The 23,381-nt window shown below is 37.2% G+C and overlaps 1 protein-coding gene across 3 annotated transcripts; it reads left to right on the top strand.

Annotated features, from left to right (window-relative positions):
• The first annotated feature begins 590 nt into the window (after window positions 1-590).
• Window positions 591-22,384, top strand: LOC121235992 (VPS35 endosomal protein-sorting factor-like). 3 transcript variants are annotated; one of them, XM_041132467.1, is made up of 23 exons: window positions 591-837; window positions 1,683-1,889; window positions 4,227-4,257; window positions 4,419-4,603; window positions 4,967-5,126; window positions 10,873-10,969; window positions 11,372-11,541; window positions 12,239-12,405; window positions 12,769-12,957; window positions 13,280-13,369; window positions 13,797-13,877; window positions 14,136-14,279; window positions 14,451-14,533; window positions 16,698-16,830; window positions 16,944-17,027; window positions 17,852-18,013; window positions 18,093-18,180; window positions 19,032-19,109; window positions 19,920-19,986; window positions 20,109-20,208; window positions 20,846-20,962; window positions 21,038-21,094; window positions 22,076-22,384. In XM_041132467.1, exons 1-23 carry the CDS (start codon window positions 730-732, stop codon window positions 22,226-22,228), a joined length of 2,751 nt encoding a protein of 916 aa, XP_040988401.1. In that variant the 5' UTR covers window positions 591-729; the 3' UTR covers window positions 22,229-22,384. The 3 variants fall into 3 exon arrangements, with proteins under 3 accessions (XP_040988401.1, XP_040988400.1, XP_040988402.1); XM_041132466.1 differs by having other exon boundaries at window positions 16,692-16,830; XM_041132468.1 differs by lacking the exon at window positions 16,944-17,027 and having other exon boundaries at window positions 16,692-16,830.
• Window positions 22,385-23,381: the final 997 nt, after the last annotated feature.

Genomic DNA, 23,381 nt, shown 5'->3' with positions numbered 1-23,381 from the left:
CCTGCTAGTCGGTTTCAGCCAGCACCACCCCTTTAAAAAACTATTGGTGCAATTTCGATTTTGGACCGAAACCGTACTAATAGTGTCGATTTTCAGCTTTAGTCTCAACATCAAAACACTATTTAAATATAAATAATTTTTAATTTTTAATTTTTTTATCTAATCATTATCTAGTCATTACAATTTTTTTAAACAAAATAAAAAAAAAATCAACATTTTCAAATTCAAAAATAAAATTAAGATTAAAAAATTATATTCTAACAATATTTTAACTTTATAATATTTTTATTCAACCTTTTTTTTTTCTCTCATTTCTCAAAATCTCATAAAACATCTTAACTCAAATAATTTTATTATTATTTACAAATTTTTTCATCTCATTTTGTCTCTACTTATAGTTGGAAGAAAGGACATGATAAATATTTTAATTTCTTTTTATGAAAATAGTATTAATTCGCCTAATCTTTTCTTCTTGTTATGAGTGGGTCCTTATTTTTCTTACCCAGAGAAGGATTTGAGCATTCTATCGACATATATTAAGGCGAAAATAGACAAATTAATAATTTGAAGCTTCGTTTTAACAGGAAGATCATTTGTCCGAGTTAAATGTCGGACAAATGTCGCCTTCGTCATAACAAGACCGTTTAACCGAGAGGAAGAGGGCCCATATGTAGCCAAAACCTCCTTCAGGATTCCCCATCTTGCCCGAAGAAGCTACTCTAGTTTTCCATGGCGTTCAAACCTCGCAATTACAATACCCAAAAGGAAGCACACGCGCTCCCTCTTGTACGTACGGATAGCCATCCACTCTCCGCTCCACCCTCACACCACCGTCAGGTCCAACTCAAATCACAAACCCAGTCAACTCTCTGTTCTCTTTCTTTCACCTTAAGCATCTGCTTGGTTCATGAGAGAATGTATGTAATCATATATTCAGCATTTCAATAAATCAAATATCAGATTATTTAATTCGTAGAGCCAACGGTCATCGGGCTAAGTATTTTCGTTCTCCACCACCAAACAGGGTCCATTAGTACAATTGTTTGGCTTAGTTGAGTAGTGTTTACTATTTTTCAAAATGAGTAACAATAGAAGGCTTTAGGTTCAGGCCATTGATTTATTTTCTTAGCATTAAAATTTATCAGTAACCATTTATGGAATTAGTTATTTCTTCATCTAAGACACGATAAAAGAACATATAGGTTTTACTTGATAAGTTGTAACAAAAATAATTTTAGGTTCTGTAATGTTATTCAACTGTTGATAGCTTTAACTAGGCCATAAACTTGAAAACCATTTGAGAATATGCTCTCTGTGGAGTAAGCCAGGAGATTGCACTACTGGTGTAGTGTAATTTGAGGTATGTTTTAGGCATTTTTGAGGGCCAACATAAAATCTGTGACGTTTTGCCGTGTACAGGGAATGGTTAATAATTTGGAGTTCAACTACCATGTAAAGACATAAGTCACACTTTATTAAGTGCTTCATTGTATATAGGACACACATATGGGCGTATGCATGTATTTAAACATTGCAAATGATTTTGTGTTTTCTGATCTCACGGTGACTTTTGAGGCTTTACTCTCAATACGTCATGATGTTGTAAATGTATTGGTTTGTGGTTCAAAATTTGGCCACCAGCATGTGATACAGTTCAATGATATCTTGCTATAGCCTTACAGGTTGATGTTGTGGATCATGAGCATAATGACTTTTTTGATCCGCTGAGAGGATTGGCTGACAATGCAACGAATTGTAGAGAGGATGTACAAGAACTTGAAAGTACTTCTAGTGAAGCATCTTCTCAACTCCCCACGAAGGAATGGATGTCTTTCAAGAGATTTTTAATGCAGAAATTTCCTGTCTCCAAGATGGTTTCAATTTCTTCAGTAAGCATTTGAAGCCTTTTTGGTGGTGAAATTTATGTCTATGCCATTTTTTTAAACTTTGTAGAGCTCGAATGGGAAATAGCATGTTCTGCAGTTACTGTTTTCCAGGATGATATATTCTTCATTTATTATTGGCCAATTTTGGTTTTTGAATCATGAAGGCTATTAAGTTATATAAAATTATTATCACCTTGTGTCATCACTTATCACAGGGGCTACTATTTTCATTATTTTCAAGCTAGGTTTGTAAGGACTACTATGGTGATGAAAGTAACCATGTTAGTTAAGATTTTCCTTCGGTTATGCGAGTGTATCTTAATTCATTATCGCTTATGAAAAGATCCTGGATAAATTATGTGGTCACAGCAATGTTGCAGATATTGGACTTACCATGGTTCATTCATGGTAGAAAGTCAGATAAAAATCTTATGATCTTCAAAGCATTATTTAAACATGGGAAACTATTTAAACATGGGAAACAATGTACTTACAGATGTTAGTTTTTTGTCCTTCAAAAAGGCTCAAATATTAGAGGGAATTCTCGGAATTCAAGTTTTCATTATTGTTTGGGCAGTAATGGTTTAGTTAATGTAGTTATAGTGACAATGACTTCACCACTATCATGGTCATTATCATTATCATTATGGAAGTTTCCTTTCTAGCTTACTTAGTTAAGTGTGACTTTCCTTACATAACTTGTTACTGAGTAAATCTTTGTCAAGAATACATTAGGGAAACTACATGCCGTAAGTTATGTTTGGTGAAGTAGGAACACATATGATTGTCATTAACAATTAGATCATTTGAATTATGTGCTTATATAAAGATAGATAGACACACAAATGCACGCGCGCGCGCGCGCGCGCACACACACACACACTCGTAAACACACACATACACAAGCTTAGATTCAAGGTGTAACTTTTGGTTTGGTTTTGCTCGGTGAATTAGGGAACGCATATGGTTTTCCTTAACAACTGTGTCATTTGAATTATTTGAATATAGACGCCCATGCACACAATTATCACTTGAATCATATAAGCTTAAATTCAAGTTGTAGCAGGTATAACATTTGATTAATGTTACTGTTGATGTCGTGTTTCGCGGGCCTAGGCGACTTCGCGCTAGCAGCACTTGGGCACTTCCCTGCAAGGAGGAGAGTGGGGGAGCTCAGGGACTGTGGTACCTCCGACGCTCAAGTCAGTTCAAGGTTGAAGATGAAGAGAAAAAGTGAGAGCTACAATGAGATAACAAAGAGGTGTTTAAGAATGCCAATCACCCCCCTCTTGGCAGAGTGAGGGGTATTTATACTCGGTCTGGGTGGGGCCCGAGGTGATTGTGATCCGTATGCGGCTCTATACTGGGATCACACGTCCCTGACATTCTCCTGCTTTCCTCCAGTCCTGCTAGGCCTGGCCAGAGTTGTTACTAACACCTAGGAGGGCTTTCGTGTTGCATGCCGCCCCCCGGGACAATGCGTCGTGGCGCTGCCATGCGCGCCTGCTCCTGCATTATTAAAGCATCGTTTGTCTTCACAGTTCATCTCAACTCAACTCATCTAATCATTACAACTTTCTCAAATTTTCACACAAAATATAATAAACAATTCAACTTTTTTAAATCTCAAAACAAAAATAATATTAAAAAAATATATTCTAATAATATTTTATTCAACTTTCAATTTTCACCTCAGCTCATCTCATCTCATCTCAAAAAAAAAAAACGAGGCCTAAATGCGGCGTGGTTTCGGTCAGGCTCGTTCATGTTCCATTAAATGCGACGTGGCCCCAGACAGGCTTCCTTGTCCTCCTTGGTTAGTAGTTCAGGTCGCACGGTCCCTAGCCCTCTCGTTAGGACTTCTTGCCCTGAGTTCTCCCCCTTTGGCTTTCCGTGTCATCCTGACCATCTCGACTTTTGCACACGGGCCCGGGCCTCATCTTGGGCCTCTGGGGATTTCTCCCCTCACAGTTACTACATGTATGAATGTATGCTCCAAGTAAATGACATCTGATTGATCACATGATAAGCATCTAGAGAGCATGCAATCTAATGGTGATTGGCAAAATCTTTATCTAATCAATGCAAAGATGCAGTTTATTGCTTAACTTTAAAAAACAATTGCAGCAGTCATGTAGATGTGTGGATATATGTTTATATATGCATGTATCGTTTAACTTTAAAAAACAATTGCAGCAGTCATATAGATGTGTGGATATATGTTTATATATGCATGTATCGTTAATGTGGTTATCCTATTTAAAGTAGAGCTGCTGTTTTTCCTCTTCAAGTTTTCTAATTATAAGTTTTGACTTGCCCCTCCTTTTGCCTTAATTACAGATGTCCAATGTGATAATGAAAGGTGTAAAGGGTATGGTGGCTTACTCTCCCTTGTTCTTTTGTTCTTTTTCCTTTAATCCACATCAAATTGCAGAAGTGGCAAGAATGCTTTGTTCCAAATTGATTAAGTTACAGGTCCCAAACAGCTAGATTATTGCTAATTTTGGTTCTGTAATGTTTGCCAATATGCAGTGGCTGAGAAATCTTTGACGAGTACGCATCTGGAGGAACTAGAAGATCCGGAGAAATGCGCAGAAGATGGTGTCAAGGTTGTCACTAGGCAGGAGTATATCTCTAGACTGCATGAGCTCAAAGATGAAATTAATCGTGCTTGGCGTGCCAATGATCGTGTAACATCTTTAAAATTAGCTATAAAGGTGACTTTTAGATGATGTGGTGACTTTCCTTTATATATTATTTCTTTAACTTATTTTCTGAGAATTTGTGGAAAAGAAAAGATTGGATTTCTGTATTGCTAATGGGTTCTCTTCTAAATAAATTTGTAACATTATCTTATTATTTCTTCACCATGCAACAGTCATTGGAGTTGCTGAATTTTGTTATGATTCATCTTTCTGTAGATGAACATTTCCAATTAATCAGTCTAGAATTGTGCTTGAGTATTCATGCACAATATGACATGTTAAGCCATTATCTTTTCCTTACAATGAGAAAGATATAAAAAAACAAAAAAATGCATGTCATCAAGTGGGGTGATATCACATTTCTTCTTGCTGTAGGTTGCTAGGCTTTTGATGGATACGTCGGTTTTACATTTTTATCCTACGCTTTTTGTTCTTTCTATGGATATAATGGACATGCTAGGGGATATGGTATGGGAGCGCATCAAGTGGAAAGCTGAATTTGCTGAAGATGGAACCAGACTCTTCTCTTTACCAGGTCTTTCTGCTTTTTGGCTCTCTCTCTCATGGTAATGCAATTGCATTTGTGCATGTAAAGGATTAGAAATATTGAGGCAGGATTTATGCATGTCTTTTGTTTGTGTTTAGTTTACTTAGACTCAATAACATCTTAATTGGTATGTAATTATCAGACCTGGACTGAACTGTCCAATGAACTGGCAACCTGATGTTCTAATTTTCCAATGTTTCCAGCTGGCTAATGTGACAGACTATAATGAAAAGTTGTTGAAATCTGATCGATCCATCTGGATTTTGCATGGGTCATTGAACTGGTTAGGTTTTATGTAACTGGGTGGTTTGGATTTCATATTTAGATGGTTTTCCTTGAGCATACTAAGCTCCATCTTGCCTGTGATAAGATTGAATCATTTAAAAACACAGTTTCGGGAAGTTCCTGATATATTTAGGGTGATCATGCTTCTGGCCTAAACTGCACAGTAATTTTTTTTTTTTTTTATAAGTAAGAAATAATATTATTGATATGAATGAAATAGGCATAGCCCATGTACACAGGAAGTATACAGAAGAACACCTAAAAACATTCTAAGAGCGATAACTTAAAAACAAAAAATCATGGACATTGTCCCCGTATAATACAATAGTGGAAAACCAAAGCATTAAGGTGTCAAGGAAGAAATTCTTCAGCTCAATTATTGTGCGTTCCTTATCTTCAAAGCAGCGTGCATTCATTTCCGTCCAAATACACCACATGATGCACAACGGGATCATCTTCCACACTGCTGTCACTTGTTGACAGCCTCGCATCTTCCTCCAACAACCCAACAATTCTACCACCCTCAAAGGCATAACCCAAGCAACATCAACCTTTTGAAAGATCTCATCCCATAATACCCTTGTTACCTCACAATGTAGTAACAGATGGTCTACAGATTCTCCATTCTTTTTGCATATGCAACACCAATCCATCACTACACATCCTCTCTTCCTCAGATTGTCCGTGGTCAAGATCTTCCCAAGAGCACAATTCCATACAAAAAAGACTACTTTAAAAGGCACACAAGACCTCCAAATGTTCTTCCAAGGGAACATATTATGATCCTGTATTACCAAAATGTTATAATACGCCTTAACTGTACATTTCTTGTGATTATTAGACCTCCACTTCACTCTGTCACGTTGTGCCAAAGGAGTCCCCATGGAATATAATAGACTGAAAAAATCTGAAACAATAGATAGTTCCCAATCATGAAAATCCCTATTAAACTGAATATTCCATTGATGAGAACCATGAGTAAATAACCGCATATCCGCCGCTGAAGCCTCTCTATTAGCTGCAATACGATAGAGAGCCGAAAAAACCATTTCCAATGCATGATCACCACACCACACGTCCCGCCAAAAATTGATTCGATTGCCCTCTCTGGCTACAAAGCGAATCTGTTTTTCGAAGCAAGGCCACCCTTCCTTATAAACTTCCATAAACCCACACCATACCCCTCTCATTTCATTGGAACACCAACCACCCCAAGCAGCACCATATCTAGTGTTGATAATTTCATTCCACAATGATCCTCCCTCTGAGTGATATCTCCATAGCCATTTCCCCAATAAAATTTTATTAGAAGTTTTCAAATTACACACTCCCAACAACCCGTACACCACTGGGGCACATACTGTCTTCCAACTATCTAGATGAAACTTCTTCTCCTCCCCTAAACCCCCATAAGAACGCCCTAAAGAGTTTCTCGATTCTATTCACCACCCCTGCAGGCATAGGCAACAGAGATAAGAAATATGTGGGGAGGTTACTAAGGGTGCCCTTGATAAGAATGAGGTGACCCTCTTTTGATAAATACACCCGTTTCCAACCAGCCAACCTTTTCTCTATTTTTTCCACCACCCCATCCCATATAGCTCTAGCCTTGAAAGTTGCTCCTAACAGAAGACCCAAATATTTCATTGGCAAAGAGGACACCTTATAATCCAAGAGGCTTGCTAAGCTAAGGATATTTGAGACCGCACCCACCGAAACCATCTCGGACTTACCAAGATTCACTTTAAGCCCTGAACTGCTTCAAAGCAAAGTAACAATGCTCGTAAGGTTTGGACTGGCTATTATCCACTTGACAAAAGACTAAAGTATCATTTGCAAAAAGATGTGAAATGATAATAGGGCCATCAGATCCAATGCGCACCTGAAAACCAGATAAGAAACCTCCACCAACAGCGGCCTGCACCATCCGACTTAAAGCCTCCATAACTATAACAAACAAAAGAGGAGAAAAAGGATCTCCCTGCCGTAAACCCCGGGAACTATAAAAAAACCAGCAGGTGTACCATTAACTAGAACTGAGAACCGGGCGGTTGAAATACAATGACGCATCCAGGAAATCCACCTATCCCCAAAGCCACACCTCTCAAGCAAGTATAAGAGGAATTCCTAGTTGATATGATCATAAGCCTTTTCCATGTCAAGCTTGCAAAGAATACTTGATCCACCCTCCCGTAGTTTATGATCCAAGCACTCATTTGCAATAAGCACCGAATCAAGAATTTGTCTCCAACTGATAAATGCGTTTTGAGGCTTAGAAATAATATGTTCCAACACAGGGCTTAACTAGTTGACTAGAACCTTCGAAATAATTTTGTAAACACCACTAACCAGGCTTATAGGGAGAAACTCCTCAATACTCGAAGCCCCATGTTTCTTAGGAATGAGAGCAATGAATGTCGCATTAAGAGATTTTTCAAACTTTTGAAAAGAGTGAAATTCAATAAAGACCTGCAAAACATCACTTTTCACTATGTCCCAACAAGTTTGAAAGAAACCCATAGAAAAACCATTCGGGCCTTGTGCTTTATCCTTAGCCATCCCAGAGATCACCTTGTAGATCTCTTCTTCATCAAAGGGTCTCTCCAAAACACTCACTCTGAGAGTCAATTGCTTCAAAAGACAAGGCATCGAGCTTCGGCCTCCAACTCCAAGAAGCCGTTTCTGAGAGAAGGGTCTCATAATAGTGCACAATATAGTTTTCTAGCTTACGGGGAGAAGATAGCACCCGAGAGCCTGAATGTAACGACTCAATATCGTTGTTGTGCTGATGTGAATTAGCCACTTTATGAAAGAACTTTGTACACTTATCACCTTCTTTCAACCAAAGGGCCCTGGATTTTTGGTGCCATGAAGTCTCTTCAGACAACAAAACCCTTTCTAAATTTGCCATAACTATGCCCTTCCTCAATAACACTTCCTCCGAGGTATCTCCCAATAATTCCTTGCCCTCTAGCTCCTGCAATTCCTCCAACAGTGTTGACTTCTGATCATCGATGTGGCCAAAAACTTCCAAGTTCCACTTCTTCAGGTCTTGTTTCAATGCCTTCAGCTTGCCTGCAAGAATAAAACTTGGAGTACCAATAAACTGATACGATGACCAACAAGCACGCACCATCTCTACAAATCCATCTGATGTTAGCTACATGTTTTCGAACTTGAAGTACCGATGACCCCTGTGAATGCCCCCACAATCAAGTAGTATAGGAAAATGATCTGAGCTGATTCGGGCTAACCGTTTCTGATTGACTTCTGGATAGTAGGCTTTCCACGAAGGAGAGACGAGAAATCTGTCCAATTTTGACCACACTCGACCGTTTGACTAAGTGTACTCGCCCCCTACCAGGGAGAGATCCATGAGATCCAGATAAAAAATGAACTCAAAGAACACCTCCATGGCCATAGTATTCCGATAATGCCCTGATTGCTCGCTAGGAAAGCTAGTAATGTTAAAATCACCCCCCATGCACCACAGCACATCCCATAGTGAGTATAGGCCCTCCAACTCCTCCCACAACCTTCTCCTCTCCTTGTCTACATTAGGACCATAGGAGCCTACAAATGCCCATTCCCATCCATCAACAACGTTTTTTAATAAAGTCGCAACTGAGAAATCTCCAATACACTCCTCAATCGCCTCAACCACTCTTTTATCCCACAGTAATAACATCACGCCTGAGGCTCCCCAAGAGGCTAAATAAGACCAGCCCACATACGAGCAACCCCATAAACTCCGCACAATTCTTCTATCAATGAAACTCAACTTTGTTTCTTGAAAACACACCACATCACCCTTCCACATTCGCAATAATGATTTAATACGAAGGTGTTTATTGTGATCATTGAGCCCCCGTACATTCCAAAATAAAATCTTAGACTTCATTTGAACATAGATTGCCCCTCCCTTTCGATCTATCCCGTCCGCCACTCCCTTCCTTTACATCATAGGTTGGGAGTTAAAATCTTTGTTCTCATTTTTTACTTGTTATATTTCATTTCTATGCATATGATCGGTAGGGACAGGTGGTTGTGGCCACCTTCCAGAATCTTGGAGTTAAAACTTATTATAGGACTCTGAGGTTAAATGGGGGTGCATCTCTCCTTCAAAAGAGCATTTGGAAGGATAAAGCTCTGCTTCCCTGTACATGTACTGCTGCATCGGGGGAATTTAACAGTGGGCAATCTTAGAAAAAGAAGGATTGCTATGGTGTATCCATGTTGTCCATGCAAAGTTAGCGTGGAAATAATGGACCATCTTTTTATTCGTTGTAATATAGCAAGGTATCTTGGTCTTTTCTGTTCTGTTTGTTCAGAATTATGTGGACTATGCCTAGAAAAGTATTTACTATTGGCATGCTGGATGGTACAGTTTGGAGGAAACTGCAGTGATGGGATATGGAAGTTTGTTCCTTTGTATGTTTTGTGGTGCATTGGAAGGAGAAAATGCTCAAGTTTTTGAAGGTTGTGTGATGTCAGTGGTGGGGCTTAAGCTCTAGATTCTAGAAAACTTTATGATTAGATGGCAGTTACAATTTTTTTCTTCAAAATTTTGGAGCTAGGAGCTAGTCTTAAGTTCCTTCTTGTTTGTTAAAATGTAGTGTTAGTTTCTAGTAAAATCACACTTACGTTCAACTTTCCTTGTCTGTACTGAGGAAATGCGAGAAAGCCTGTAATGGCTTAACGAAAGAGTTTTTTTGATAGGAAATCAAGAATTAAATACGTGAGAGTATGGACTTCTATGAGTTGAATCTGAATTCTCAATGATATTTTTTAGCTGTTGACCATTGCAGACAACTATTTGAGTGCTAACGATTATCAGAACTCTTATTACTTTATGAGCTAAGAAGCCTTGAAGTGGTTTTGAAAATATCTGCATGATTCTTTGATGCCAATATGGTTACAGGGAACATTTACTATTGCATTGTCATGCATGAAAGAATTCAGCAAGAGCCAGTTAGGTGTTGTTGTTTTGTACTGGTAACATTGAGAACAGAGTACAGATTGCCAATGCCTCACAAGCAGAAAATAGCAATCTTAACTGCAACTCTTCTTTTTCTCCCTTTTATTGTTCTTGTCAATGGACAGCTTTGCTGTCCATATTTGTTTCCATATTTGTTTCCTTGATTTACTCTTCAAAATAATTAGCTTAATATTTGACAGATTGTATAGGGATAGAATTAGCATATACATAGTTCTTTCCATGTATAGAATCCTTTGTACAGTTTATATATTAGAGAGAAACCACAAGGCCAACGATTCGGCTATTTCACACAATATTTCGACTTATCTTGACAGTTCTTCCCCCTCCTGACTTTGTTATAGAGTATTTTTATCTATACCATCTTCACAAGTTAGGTGTGCATAACAAAGCATTGGTGGTCTTGTATCTGTTTGATGGTTTTCCCTGAAGATTTTGTTTTACTTATGGCAGAGAACTTTCAAGCAAGTGACATTTGCTCTGATGCCAAGGAAACTTGCAATAATTGGTTCTGCAAGATCGGTTCCATCTGTGAGCTTCTTCCACGCATGTAAAGTCTCTTTACTTTCATACTCTATACATTCCCATATCCTTGTATTTTTTACTGGTGAGTTATCATCTCTTCTAGTTTCCCTGCTAATTCATTTGTTCTAAGCTTTTGGCCCATGCCTTTTCCCCTTTCCCCAGGTACCTATGTTTTATTAAAGATAATGTTATTTTGCTTATGATTTTTTTTTAATAAGCGTTTTGCTTATAATTAACTAATATATATGAAAATCATCCTTATTCAGGCATGAGCAACTCATGCTCAATTTAATTTTGTATACTTGGTGGTTGCAATTAGATTTACCTCCAAACTTGTTTTGCTGAACATCTCTTTATATTTGTCTCCATTGGCTTCTCTCTCTGAGATTATTCTTTTGCTGGTTGTTTGCTCAATGTTGTGCTTCAGCTATTTAGAGCTGGCTTTATTGCCCTGCTGGTGCTTCCTGGTCGACCAACCTGAAGACAGTCTCCAGCGTTTGGTTATGATGACGAGAGGGTTATCAGATCCATTGGCATCTGCTTACTGTCGTCTTTATATGGCTCACTGTGCCCAGAAGTTGCCCAGATCTGATACAGGTAAACATTTTGTGCTCAAGCATGCAAATATTATTAGCAAGCAACCATGGATAGGGCATAATATGCAAAGGTTTTGGCTATTTGGCCCCGTCTGGTCCAGGTTCATGAGTCCTAGTTTTCTGTTCAGATTCTGGCTGGGCCGGGTGCAGAACTATGTATTGAAACGAAATTATGACCAAGTCGGATCTAGTAATACTTATAAAAAAATATCTGAAGTAATACTTGCTTTGGTTTGCATGGTATCATGACTTATCTTTATACTGCATGTCTCAAAAATATATTTAGGAATGTCTTGAAACTTGCTTGTTGGCTAATGAGTGAATGGAAATTTTTTAGCATCTGCAGCTCTTGCCATCTTTTGCCTTGTGTTTGTAAGTAACTTCATTAAAGAAAAATGGCTAGTTGGTGCAACCCAATGCACTTTAGCTAGTTGGAGGCAATTTAGCTGTGTCAAAAGTTTTTAACTGGAATCCTGCTTAGTCATGGCTGTGCTCAAATCCTATGACTTGACCTGATTTTAAGAGTCTTTCATGGACCCAGGCGACAGCTCATCTTTGGTCTAACTTTTCATGCTATGTTCTACATTTTGTTAGTGATAACCACATCAGAACTGGTCCATTTGTGAACATTGTAGCAGCCCACTCATATGCTGTTTTCAATCTTTTTAACACTGGTATAACTGACAACAATTTGACAGGATATCTGGTTAAATGTGTTAATGATATCAATATCCAGCTGATGCGGATTATATCAGCCAGGGAAATGACACATAGAAATTCTACAGACAACAAGAGATTGCTTTTTACTTTGATAGAACCAACCATCGAATATATCATGAAAAGCATATTTAAGGATGCATCTAAGGTATGTCTGAGTTTCATGCGACATTCGTATTTCCTCTTCTAAACCTTCTGCGTGGTAGGGTTCCAAATTTTATTGTTGAGAGCACTATTTTTTTTTTTTGTGAAATCCTAAAAACACAAGAATGAAAAAAGATTTCTCTAGTGTCCATTATCAGTAAAAAAAAATATTGATTTTTGGTCTTTGTAAGACTTTTCTTCAAAGTCTCAATTTGAGTATTGAAGCCACTGCTTACATTTCTTCTGTTCAGGAATCTAAAAGTATGCTAGTGAAGTTATCTTATCCTGAATTATAGTTTCTCTCACACGAACTATTAACTTTCTGCAAGATCTGATTTGATGATCTTTATACTGTATGTTTTGCAAGAGTCAAGTCAGTAATGTACTTGTGGAGCTTGGATCAAGAAGGAATCAAGTGGAGTTGTTTGGGAGTTTGCAATGTATCTCAATGGTTCTTCATCATCTACTCAAGGAACTTCCTGCTGAAGTTGTTACTTCAAATGCCATGGAGATCCTTCATACCATTGAATGCAGCAATGATTATTCATATGATCAGGTATTATTCATATGCTAATGACATTAGTTACTTTTGTTGTGTCACACTGTGTACTTGATTCCATGCCCATTTATTTTCATATGATAATACTATCTAGTTATATTGATTCTATGTCCTTTAATTTTCCTTCTTTCTCCTAGTTGGGAGCTTTCTCTTGTATATACCATGTCTGTGCGGGTTGAGCCCCTTTGTGCTTTTAATAAATTGACATATAAAAAAAAAGTAGTGTCACACTTGTTTGGCTATAACCTTTTCTTTGGCCCTTATTTTTTATTGTGATATTCACTATTCAAATTTTTAAAATTTTCTTGTGTTGGAACAGTGCTTGAATTACAGGTTGCTTGGACTCAGGCTGTCCGAAAGGAGATCTCAAATGGAAATTATCCATGATGTGGTTGATAAAGTTATTCAGGTATTTAGAGTTATCTACTACTATTTGCTTGATTTCAGAAGTCTATTTTATTTTATATATTCTTCACAATCTAGGTAGTCTTCCCATATAAATCTTAATCTCTATTGGATGCATTATGAGTACTCTATAGGTTTGGGGTTCTTGCTCATTATTGCTTCTTTGGGGGATTTGTTGCATTCAATTGTCTGTGAATCATATTTTTAGTATCCATTTTTATTTATTAAAAAAAAAAAAAAAACCTCAGTATCCATTTTGGATGTAAAGTTGCCTGGTGGTTTGTTTATGCAATTATGTAGTGCCATTTGTGGTATATGACAAGCTTAATGATATGGTTGACATAATAGCTATTTACATGTGTCTTAGTTCCTTAGATTCCCAATGATTTGTTGCTTATAGGATATTCTGTTAAATTTGATTTGCAAATCAGGTTCTCAGTCAAAACAACAGCCTTGACGAGTACCTGAAGGTTGTGGATGCTTATGTGGATATTGTTCTTCAAAATCAGATGGTTAGTTTGCTTGAGTTGCGATACTTTCTCAATTCTGTTGCTTTTCACTCCGTGTATAATTTCCTTAATTTTCTTATTGTGATGCTTTTTAAGACTATATGTCAGGCTGTGTTTTTGCTAACCTTTTCTGGGCTTTCTCCTTGCAATATGGACTTGGTTATATGATATCTCTTCTTGTATCATGGACATGAGCGTGTTTCTATGTACAAGGAAATATATGTTAGTTTTCTCTCCTCTGAATCTTGTCAGTTATGCCAGGATAACCATCTGAACACCATTTTAGGAGGTATTTTAAACCGAGCATGCAATAAAGGAGTTGCTGAAGATGAATTGGCAAGCTTGCAAACCATCTTGATGAAGCTTCTTAATCATTTCAAGGGCTTGGAAGATGTATTCGCTTTGGTAATCTTCTCACTCTTGTGGTAGATACCTCTCTCCGTCAGTCTCTTGCTACAAACATGCCAGAAAACCATAAAGAAATAGTAATTCTAGTTTTTTTTTTTTTTTTTGTTTCATGGTGGTAATAAAAATTTATCGAATAAAATGAGCTGATTAATTGTTGTTACTTTGTAGAACCATTTTCTGGAGATCTTAGATATAATGCATGGGAATTCACAGAGCTTCGTCAATATGCATATCCTTAACCTGGCGACAAGGTACTTGTCTCCATAACTATGTATTTGCCCTTTGTCTAGTTAAATCCTGACCTTTCATGTTGTTGCACCTTACTCTCCTAGACCACCCTCCACCTGCATTGGCTCCACTTGCCTTGTGAACCAGGCACTACCTGCCTTAAGCTCAAGGAGGATAGTGTTGGGCAGATTCCGTCAATAACTGTCTCTGTGAGCTCTCAGGTTGAACCTAAATGTGATCCTCTGGCCTGATTGTTATTGATTCACATATCTGGCATTTTTTTTTATAAGTAAACGATTATATTGATATGAATAGGCATAACCCAAGTACACAAGATGGTATACAAAAGGTCACACCTATTTAGAGGGAAGTAATAGAAACAAGAAAATCATGAAAATCGAGGCTACGACAATCTACAGCTGTGGCCCAAAGAAAAAGAGTGCTAAAAAAACAATAATCTAAGTTCTTTTAGTGAGCGCTCTTTGTCTTCAAATGTCCGGTCATTTCGCTCCTTCCATAGGCACCACATGATACAAATCGGGACTATTGTCCACACCACTGAGATTTGTGGGAGACCTTGTATATTTATCTAGCTAGCCATGAGCTCTGTCATTGTGGCAGGCATAACCCAAGCTAACTCCATCCTATTAAACACATCATTCCATAACGTTCCAGCCACCTCACAACGCAACAGTAAATGATCCACATTTTCACCATTTTTCCTACACATACATTAACAATCTACTATGATCACCTTACGTCTCCGTAGATTATTTGTCGTCAAGATCTTACCTAATGCTGCTGTACATACAAAAAATACCGCTTTGAGAAGCGCCTTGTTTCTCCATATATTTCTCCATGGGAATTGCATATTTTGTGGTTGTGTAGGCGACTTATAGAAAGAACGGACTAAGAATTTACCTTTACCTATGGGTATCCACCACATCGTATCTGCTCCTTGGGTTCTCAGCATCATGGTGTATAGAAGACCAAAAAACTACTCAATGCTGCCAACTTCCCAATCTTAGGCGGCTCTAGTGAAATTCACGTTCCATTGAACTAGGTCTCCAAATAACTTCATGCAATTAGCCACTAAAGCATCTTTCTCACCTGCAATCCTAAAAACTGATGGGAATGAATTCTTTATGGCTTGATCTCCACACCACAAGTCAGTCCAGAATTTTATTCTAGATCTATCGCCTAACACCAGTCTAGTATGCCAATTAATGATCCCCCACCCTCTTCGAATGTGTTTCCAAATTCTCACTCCATAAACCCCATGAACCTCCCTAGTGCACCCCCCACATGCCTCCATATTTGCAATCCATCATTGACTTCCAAAGAGCTTCCGGTTCCATATTATATCTCCATAACCATTTCCCAAGCAAGGCTCGATTGAAAATCCTCAAATTTCTAATACCCAAACCACCTGAAGAGACTGGAGAACATACGTTATCCCAATTGACTAGATGATGACTTGAATTCTTCTCCTATCCCACTCCAAAGAAAGTCACGATACAACTTCTCAATACGGTTCACCACACTTTCTGGAATTGGGAATACAGATAAAAAATACGTTGGTAGATCAGAAAGAGTACTTTTGATAAGGGTGATCCTACCACCTTTCGAGAGATATGATCTCTTCCAACTTGCCAATCTGCGTTCAATCTTCTCCACCATTGTATCCAAAATTGATATAGATCTTGCAGCTGCCCCCAAAGGAAGGCTAAGGTAATTCATGGGCAGAGAGGAAACCTTACAACCAAGGATACTAGCCAGCTGCCGTATGTTGCGACCATTGCCCACTGGCACCAATTCTGATTTATCAAAGTTCACTTTACCCGGATGCCGCTTCAAAACAAAGTAATAATGCCCTCAATGTTCGGATTTGGTTTCATTTTGCCTCACAAAAAATCAGTGTATCATCTGCAAACAATATGTAAGATGCCTGGAGATACTGATTACAAATCTGTCAAGTTTCATGATTTGATATATTAGTAGTTTTATGGTTGATAAAATATGCTGAGTGCACACATGTAGATATCTATTTTGTTTTCATATACCTTTATAGTATGTACTTCTTTCGGGTTCATAGTGGATGTTGTATAAATATTTTGTGTTTTAAGTATTCAATTTCATTTCCCAGTGGTAGTTATATGTGATGCTTATTTCATTGGGCAGGAACAGTCCTATTAGTGATCCAACAACCATACAGTTGCTTTTTGAAATTTCTCAGGCTCTTCATGATGATCTTGATTTTGTGAATGCAAAAGATGATGATAACCAACCAGCACGTTTGATTTCCCGTTTTGTGCATATGGTAAATAATTCCAAGTCCATGCTGCTTCTCCCTATATGTCAAATTCTAAGGTGGACTACCTTGTGGTTACCAATGTTACTAGCTTGACTTGAGTTGCTGCCCCTCATTGTTAGGTTGACTATGGCTCAGAGTTGGAACGCCATTTAACCTTTTTAGTTGAATGTCGCGGAGCTTTTGGTAACTTAAACGAACTTAAGGCATGTAATCATTTTGCTTTTTATAACATGGATGAGCAATGTAGCTATTTTAATCTTACAGCGCCTTTGATACTCTCGTGTCAGAAATGAAGAAAAACATTGGCATTCTATGAAAATTATTTGTTCTCTCTGGTAGTAGGGCATTACTCGATCCTCTTGTGAAGCTCAACATACCACAAGCACTATGCAGTTAATCTTGTTATATTATAAGATTATACTCAAACACTGACGCCATTGACCAAACTGTCTAGAAAATTATGGATTTGATGAGTTTCTGTAGAGAAGTAGTAGGATCAACTCAGTTGAGGTAGCAGGATTCTTGAGGATATTCAAGCACTTAAAAAAATTTCATGAACACTCTTTTTGGGGCAAGTTAAACCTGAAAAAATGTGAGGGTAGAGAGAGAAAACTAGGTTTATATATATATCCTGGTGCCGGGCGGGTACCATACTCGGCCCCCACCTGTTTTTTTTTTTAAATATAAGTGGCTGCCCGGGTGCCGGTAGTGGGTGGCTGTGGATGGATGGGCCGGATATGGGGGCCCACCCAGCAGGCCTAAGAATTCCTAGCAGAATGAAAAAAGGAAGATTTAGACTCAAAAACTTAAACAGGGTCATGGGGGCTTGAATAGTTCTAAATGTTGTCATAGCATCATTTATGGTTTTGCATTTAAGGACACGGTTAAAAATGTCCATGAAGTTAATTAGATTCAATGGATAGAAAAGTCCTGATTTAAAAATACACCAGAGTGTTGCATACTAATGACATATTACAAGATTTCTCCCTACTATTCTCACGCTTGATTCAGCACTTAAATCTGGCAGGAAACTCTAGTTCACTCCAGCAATTGTTTAGCCATCAAGGCTTTGAAAGATGCAAAAAAACATCTTAGTTTTATCAAATCTTGCATAGCGTTTGGTGAAGTCACATTACCTTCTATCTCAGCTCAGATCAAGCAGTTAAATCTTTATCTTGAGACTGCAGAGGTAAGTTTTTCTTCCTTTGGAATCTTAATGTTATACAAGCTTTTCTCTGCATATTGGCTCATTCATTTCAGCAAACCAGGTTGCCTTGGTATGTGGTTTAGTCTCTCATTCAGATGGACTGATAGATTCTGCAATCAGCTGTTTGCTAAGTTTGGATTTCGTGGATGGTTAGTTCATCCCTCTTTTGTGAAACTTTGCATTAGTAATTGCATCAGGGCATCTTGCCAGGTTTTCACCAGCATTTGTGAGTTTAAAGGTGTAAAATCATTGTCCAAAAGTTGTGTGGAAACCAAAAATGAGGGATCCAAGAAATAGGGGAGGGCTACCCCTTTCTTTTGCCTAGGGGCTCAAGTGGCTGTTCCAACGCCCCCCCCCCCCCCCCCCCCCCCCCCCCCCCCCCCCCCCCCCCCCCCCCCCCCCCCCCCCCCCCGGGAAAAAAAAAACACATTTTTTTTTCTCTCTTTTTCACTAGTATCTATTGGAAAATTTTGGATCAAATCTTTGGCATGTAATGATCACAATCTTGTTCCAGCAATGCAAATATTTAATAAAGTGCATAGAGAGGGCTATGTGTGCGAGTTTCCAAAACATGAAATGTTTGTTCATGTTTGAGAAAGTAATAAGCTGATGCTTCTTGGATGAATTGCCCTGATGTGAATTTAAATAAGCTGATTAGAAGTTGAGGGTTACTTTCTAGTTTCTGCGAGTTGTTGATTTCTTTACCTGTTTACCATGAAGAGGCATCTCAGTACTCAAAATTGTTACAGAAAGATCTCATTGTTTCTTAGAATAATAAAATCTATATCAAACGTGTTTGATAAATATGTTTCTATTAAGATATGTTTTTTTAATCTGCTAACTTGCTAGCTTTTTAGTGTGTTTTTGTTCATTTACGATTGCATGCAGTTATATTTTTATCGTACGTGATGTTTTAATGGTCAATTTGCTTGTATATGCTATCCAAGATGGATATTTCCAAATTAAATCTATGGCTGACTTTGCTTAATCGCTTGTGTAGGCTCCCGAACATCAACTGATATTGAAGGAATACTGTCTGCAATTCGGAAATTATTTTGTCTCTTGATTATGGTTCCAGGTAATTAAAATCATTTATTTTCGTCTTCTTGTTTATTTTTCCCTTCCCCTGGCTATTCTTGTTATCGTATGAATGGATCTTAATTTTTTGTTTTAGTTTCCTGTTAATATGTGTAGAAACAAAACTAACCTAAAAAGAATGGAACATGGAAACTGAAACTCAGATCATTCACCTAATATAATGTCAAAAAATAATGTCTTTTTGATTTATCAGAAACACTGATGAGCAGTTATTTTTCCTTTTTGATTTTTTTTTTTTTTTTCTGGGCAAACATGCTTTGGTTCGTTTATTCTACATAAGGTCCCCAACCTCCCTTTGTCACTTTAAGGAAAAAAAATTGCCAAAACAAAATCAATAAGGACTTCTAGGCTGAGTGATGGAAGTGGAATGAGGGGCTAGTAATAACCTGTTCCAGAAATGGAGGTTGAAAAAGGAACATACTTGAATTTAGAGTTGGTGATCTCTTATGTAGAAGTTAGGGATGGTATCACTCTAAACAAAGAAAGCAAAAATGAGGATGTTGAAATGTATCAATTCCCGTTGATTTTGTTATTCCGGTGGATCTAGCTCAGTTGTAGTAACTGGGGTCTAAGATGATGATAAATAGACACCCATAGAGGTAGCTCTTAAGAATGGATATATAAAAATGCAAAGAATAAACTGTGATATAAAGTTGTCTTAATGCTAGTTGAAGGCTCCGAAGAGATGGTTTTGATGCATGAGCTTAACATTTTAATATATTTTGGAAACCTTTTTAAGATCACAGTCTTAGTATTTTCTTTTCCTGACTTCAATATTTCCCATCTGAAGGTAATCCTGAGAAAGGAGTCACCTACTTTGCAAACAACATTTTAGCACTTGTTAATTCAAGCTCATGGTGAGCCCTCCATTGCATATTTAATATCAAAATATTGCACCATTATCATTTTCTAATCTATATTCCTTTATCTCCTTCTACGGGCATAGATCTTAGTTTGATACTTGAAGATTTTGTTGCAGGATGACACCAGCAATGAGAACAAGAATTTTTTGTACGACACTCACATTGACAGCTACCCTATCTCAAAATAAGCTCCCATACCATGCAGTTCACGGACAGGTACATCTACTGTATTCTTTACTAATGTGTGAATTATATTTTCAAAATGCAAACATTCTAATATTTGAAACTTGCTCTGAAAATAATTTTTTTAAATCCCAGATATTTTTTTGCTGGTGTCATCTAGTGTAAATAGATTAGTTTGTTAAGCTTTTCAAGGCTTTTGTATACTTAAATGATATGGAATATTACTAGTTAGTGGTCTTTAGGCCTAATGGCAGTTCCACCCTGCATAAGTATGAAGTGTTGAGTGATTTACTGGATTCAAATCCTGCTGATTGCATGATGTTATTACCAGGTGGAATCAGCATCATCTTATTAGATAACAACGACAGACCTTTATGACTGATGGTTTACAAAGAAGCCAAACAAAAGAAAAAGAAGCAAATATTAGTGAATTAAAAACTTCAAATGAATTGATTAGGCTTATTATTCCTCAAGGCCACCGCTTAATCTGCATATAAATTCCATACTTAACAAAGTTTTACTTTAGTTTAAAATTTTTCTCCTAGTCAAATGCTCTATACTGGGTTTTGCAATTTGCATCAATGGGTGCAGTAGTCATTGTAAACAAGAGCCTGATTTTCTGTTCTCTCTCATTTTTCCTAATATTATTCTGCCTTGTCTTTCCCTCCAGATTTTTGGCAATGACCTATTGTTTTTTGGTGATTCATCCTATTTACACGAGCTTGTCTCGTTATCTGAGTTTGTTCTCCAGAACCTGGTTGATTCCATTCAGAAAGAGCCATCCCCGGTAACTATGTTGCACTATGTTGCTATATAAAATGACCAGTATTATGTTTTACTAATGTCTTGTGCTGAATCTAAGGCTGCTCGTGGATGCATAGCGCTTGAAGCCTGCAACTGTATTGCATCATCTTTCGTGGTAGGTTCCTTTGCCATCTTTTGGGCTGACTTGTTGATCTTAGTAGCCATAATTTTATCAAAGGTCAAAATAAAAGGTACATCACAAAGTTCTCATCCTTGCAATTACAGCACTTGGAATTCCTCTACGGAGTAGGATTTTGTAAATATCACTAGAAATCAATAGTATCCATTAAGTGCAAAACATGGGGTGTTTTGGTCATTGTGTTTCTAAGAATGTTTGGATCAACTAATGAAATGGCCAAAATGAATATGATCAGCTTCAAGTGCAATGGAGAGAATCTTATTCCCTTCTCTAAAAGGACTGCATGTGCTATGCAATTGACTCGCATCATGAAGCACGTTGTACCCTAGGAAATATATATCATTTAAATTCAGGAATAGTAATTTTAGATTAATGGTTGACCACTTCACTAGCTATATTGCAGGTGGATGTTGAGATTCTGGCTTCCTTCCTAGAGAGTGAACAAAGTTTTAGGCTCCAATTCCCTTTTGCAGGATAGGACCTTATGTTCCCTTGTCCAATTATCTCTACCAAAATTGGTTATGGCTGAAGGGGTGACCTTGAATAATTTTATGGTATCCAAAATTCCAAATGCTAGGATCTTTAAAATGCTCAAATTACAATCTGATATCAACTAAACAGCTTACAGAGAGCTACTGTTTATAAGTTATTTGATTTGCAACCTGGATTCGATCAAATCAAATAAATAAAAACGAATGATTTGTATTGAATTGACACTGCATAAATAATAAAGATAGATGGTTTCCCATGATGATCCGGAAGCAATGTGATATGCAAAAATGAGGGCTTCTTTGTCATGAATCTGCTAAAACTTTGCTGCTATGCTCTCTCTCTCTCTCTCTCTCTCTCTCTCTTTCCTTACTCATTTGTTTCTCTTTTCTTTTTGCTTTACTTTTATATTTGTTTTCTGCTTCTTTTCTTACCTTATTATGACATTTCTTCTTGTTTATATGGCAGGTAAGTCCCGAAATATCTCAAATCTGCTCCAAACTGATAGAAACTGCCAAGTCGTGTTTGAGTGCCAGTGACAAATATCTACAGTCGACCATTAAATTTTTGGACAAAAACGTGCGAGCAACTGTGGTGGCTGTATCATCCGTTTCTGTCTGAAATACAGATGAAGGTCTTGTGATTGTTAAACCGGAAGTTCGCTCTGTAGATGTTCATTGCCTTTCTTTGATTGTGAGTACTCTTCGTTTTAGACTAAAAAAATTGTTAACACCTTTATTTTGTTCATATAATGTGTATATAGCGGGATCAACACCATTATAGTCGCCATTAGGTTTATTAGCCTCGGAGGCAACCTGGAAAAAGCCAAGGAACTTTGGAGATTCTAAAGAAAGGATAAATATACTTTGCACGCTCAAATTATAAAGACTAACACAGTACACCCCCAATCGATTATGACCATTTAGATGTATAAAAAAGGGGTAATGCGCCATAATCTTCACTGTCAAATCTTAATAAAGGGTGTGTAGTGTTATTTTTTTGAATAGTTTGATGGTATAATACGTCAGTTTTGATAGTTTAGGATGTAAAATGTAAATTAATTTAGAAATGCATAGCGAACTTTTATGATCCTGATATATATATATATATATATATATATATAAATTTTTCTCAGTCATTATTCACCACCACACACCTTATGAAAAAAATAAAAATAAATTTCCACGTGTGTGATGTGAATAGTTACTGATTTGTAGCAAAACTCATATATATCCAAATTTTATCAATTTATGCATGTTGCCAAGGACATTTGATTTTTCGTGCAACATTGTTTTTTTTTTCCATTCGTCATTATAAGTACTAACATAGGGTGATGAATTTCTTAAAAAAAAAAAAAAAAAAAAAAAAAAAACATAGGGTGATGAATAAATATATCATGTTTGAAGCATTGGGTTGCATGCGCGCGTTAAGTAATTATTCCAAAGAAAACGTTACGTACTGTTGATTCAACCTTACGATGTTAACATGGAATTGACATTGATTATATCATTACAAGTTAACCCTTAATTGGTATAGGTTTTGCCACCATGATGCTTTTGAATTTTTACCCCAAAACAATTTTCGAGTCCAATTAATATTTTTATTTCTTCTATTTAAGTTCGGCTCACGTTTTATCAAATTTACAAAATATAATATAATGGAAATGAACTAAAAAAATATTATAAATATATAAATATTTATTTATTAAAAGAATCAAGTTTGTCTATGATATTTCTCATGCTATATATCAAATAAAAACTCATGCTATTATTGG

Source organism: Juglans microcarpa x Juglans regia, chromosome 6D (assembly GCF_004785595.1).
Source record: "Juglans microcarpa x Juglans regia isolate MS1-56 chromosome 6D, Jm3101_v1.0, whole genome shotgun sequence".
Lineage (NCBI taxonomy): Eukaryota > Viridiplantae > Streptophyta > Magnoliopsida > Fagales > Juglandaceae > Juglans > Juglans microcarpa x Juglans regia.
Note: the sequence above shows the minus strand (reverse complement) of the source record. Positions and strands in the feature narration are given on the sequence as shown.

Bases quoted from the DNA above. Each gene is read 5' to 3' on its own strand.
- LOC121235992 (XM_041132466.1), top strand. From the start codon at position 730: ATGGCGTTCAAACCTCGCAATTACAATACCCAAAAGGAAGCACACGCG. The intron at 13,370-13,796 runs GTATTTAGAGTT...TTTGCAAATCAG, and splicing joins TGGTTGATAAAGTTATTCAG to GTTCTCAGTCAAAACAACAG. The intron at 14,280-14,450 runs GTAATCTTCTCA...GTTACTTTGTAG, and splicing joins TGGAAGATGTATTCGCTTTG to AACCATTTTCTGGAGATCTT.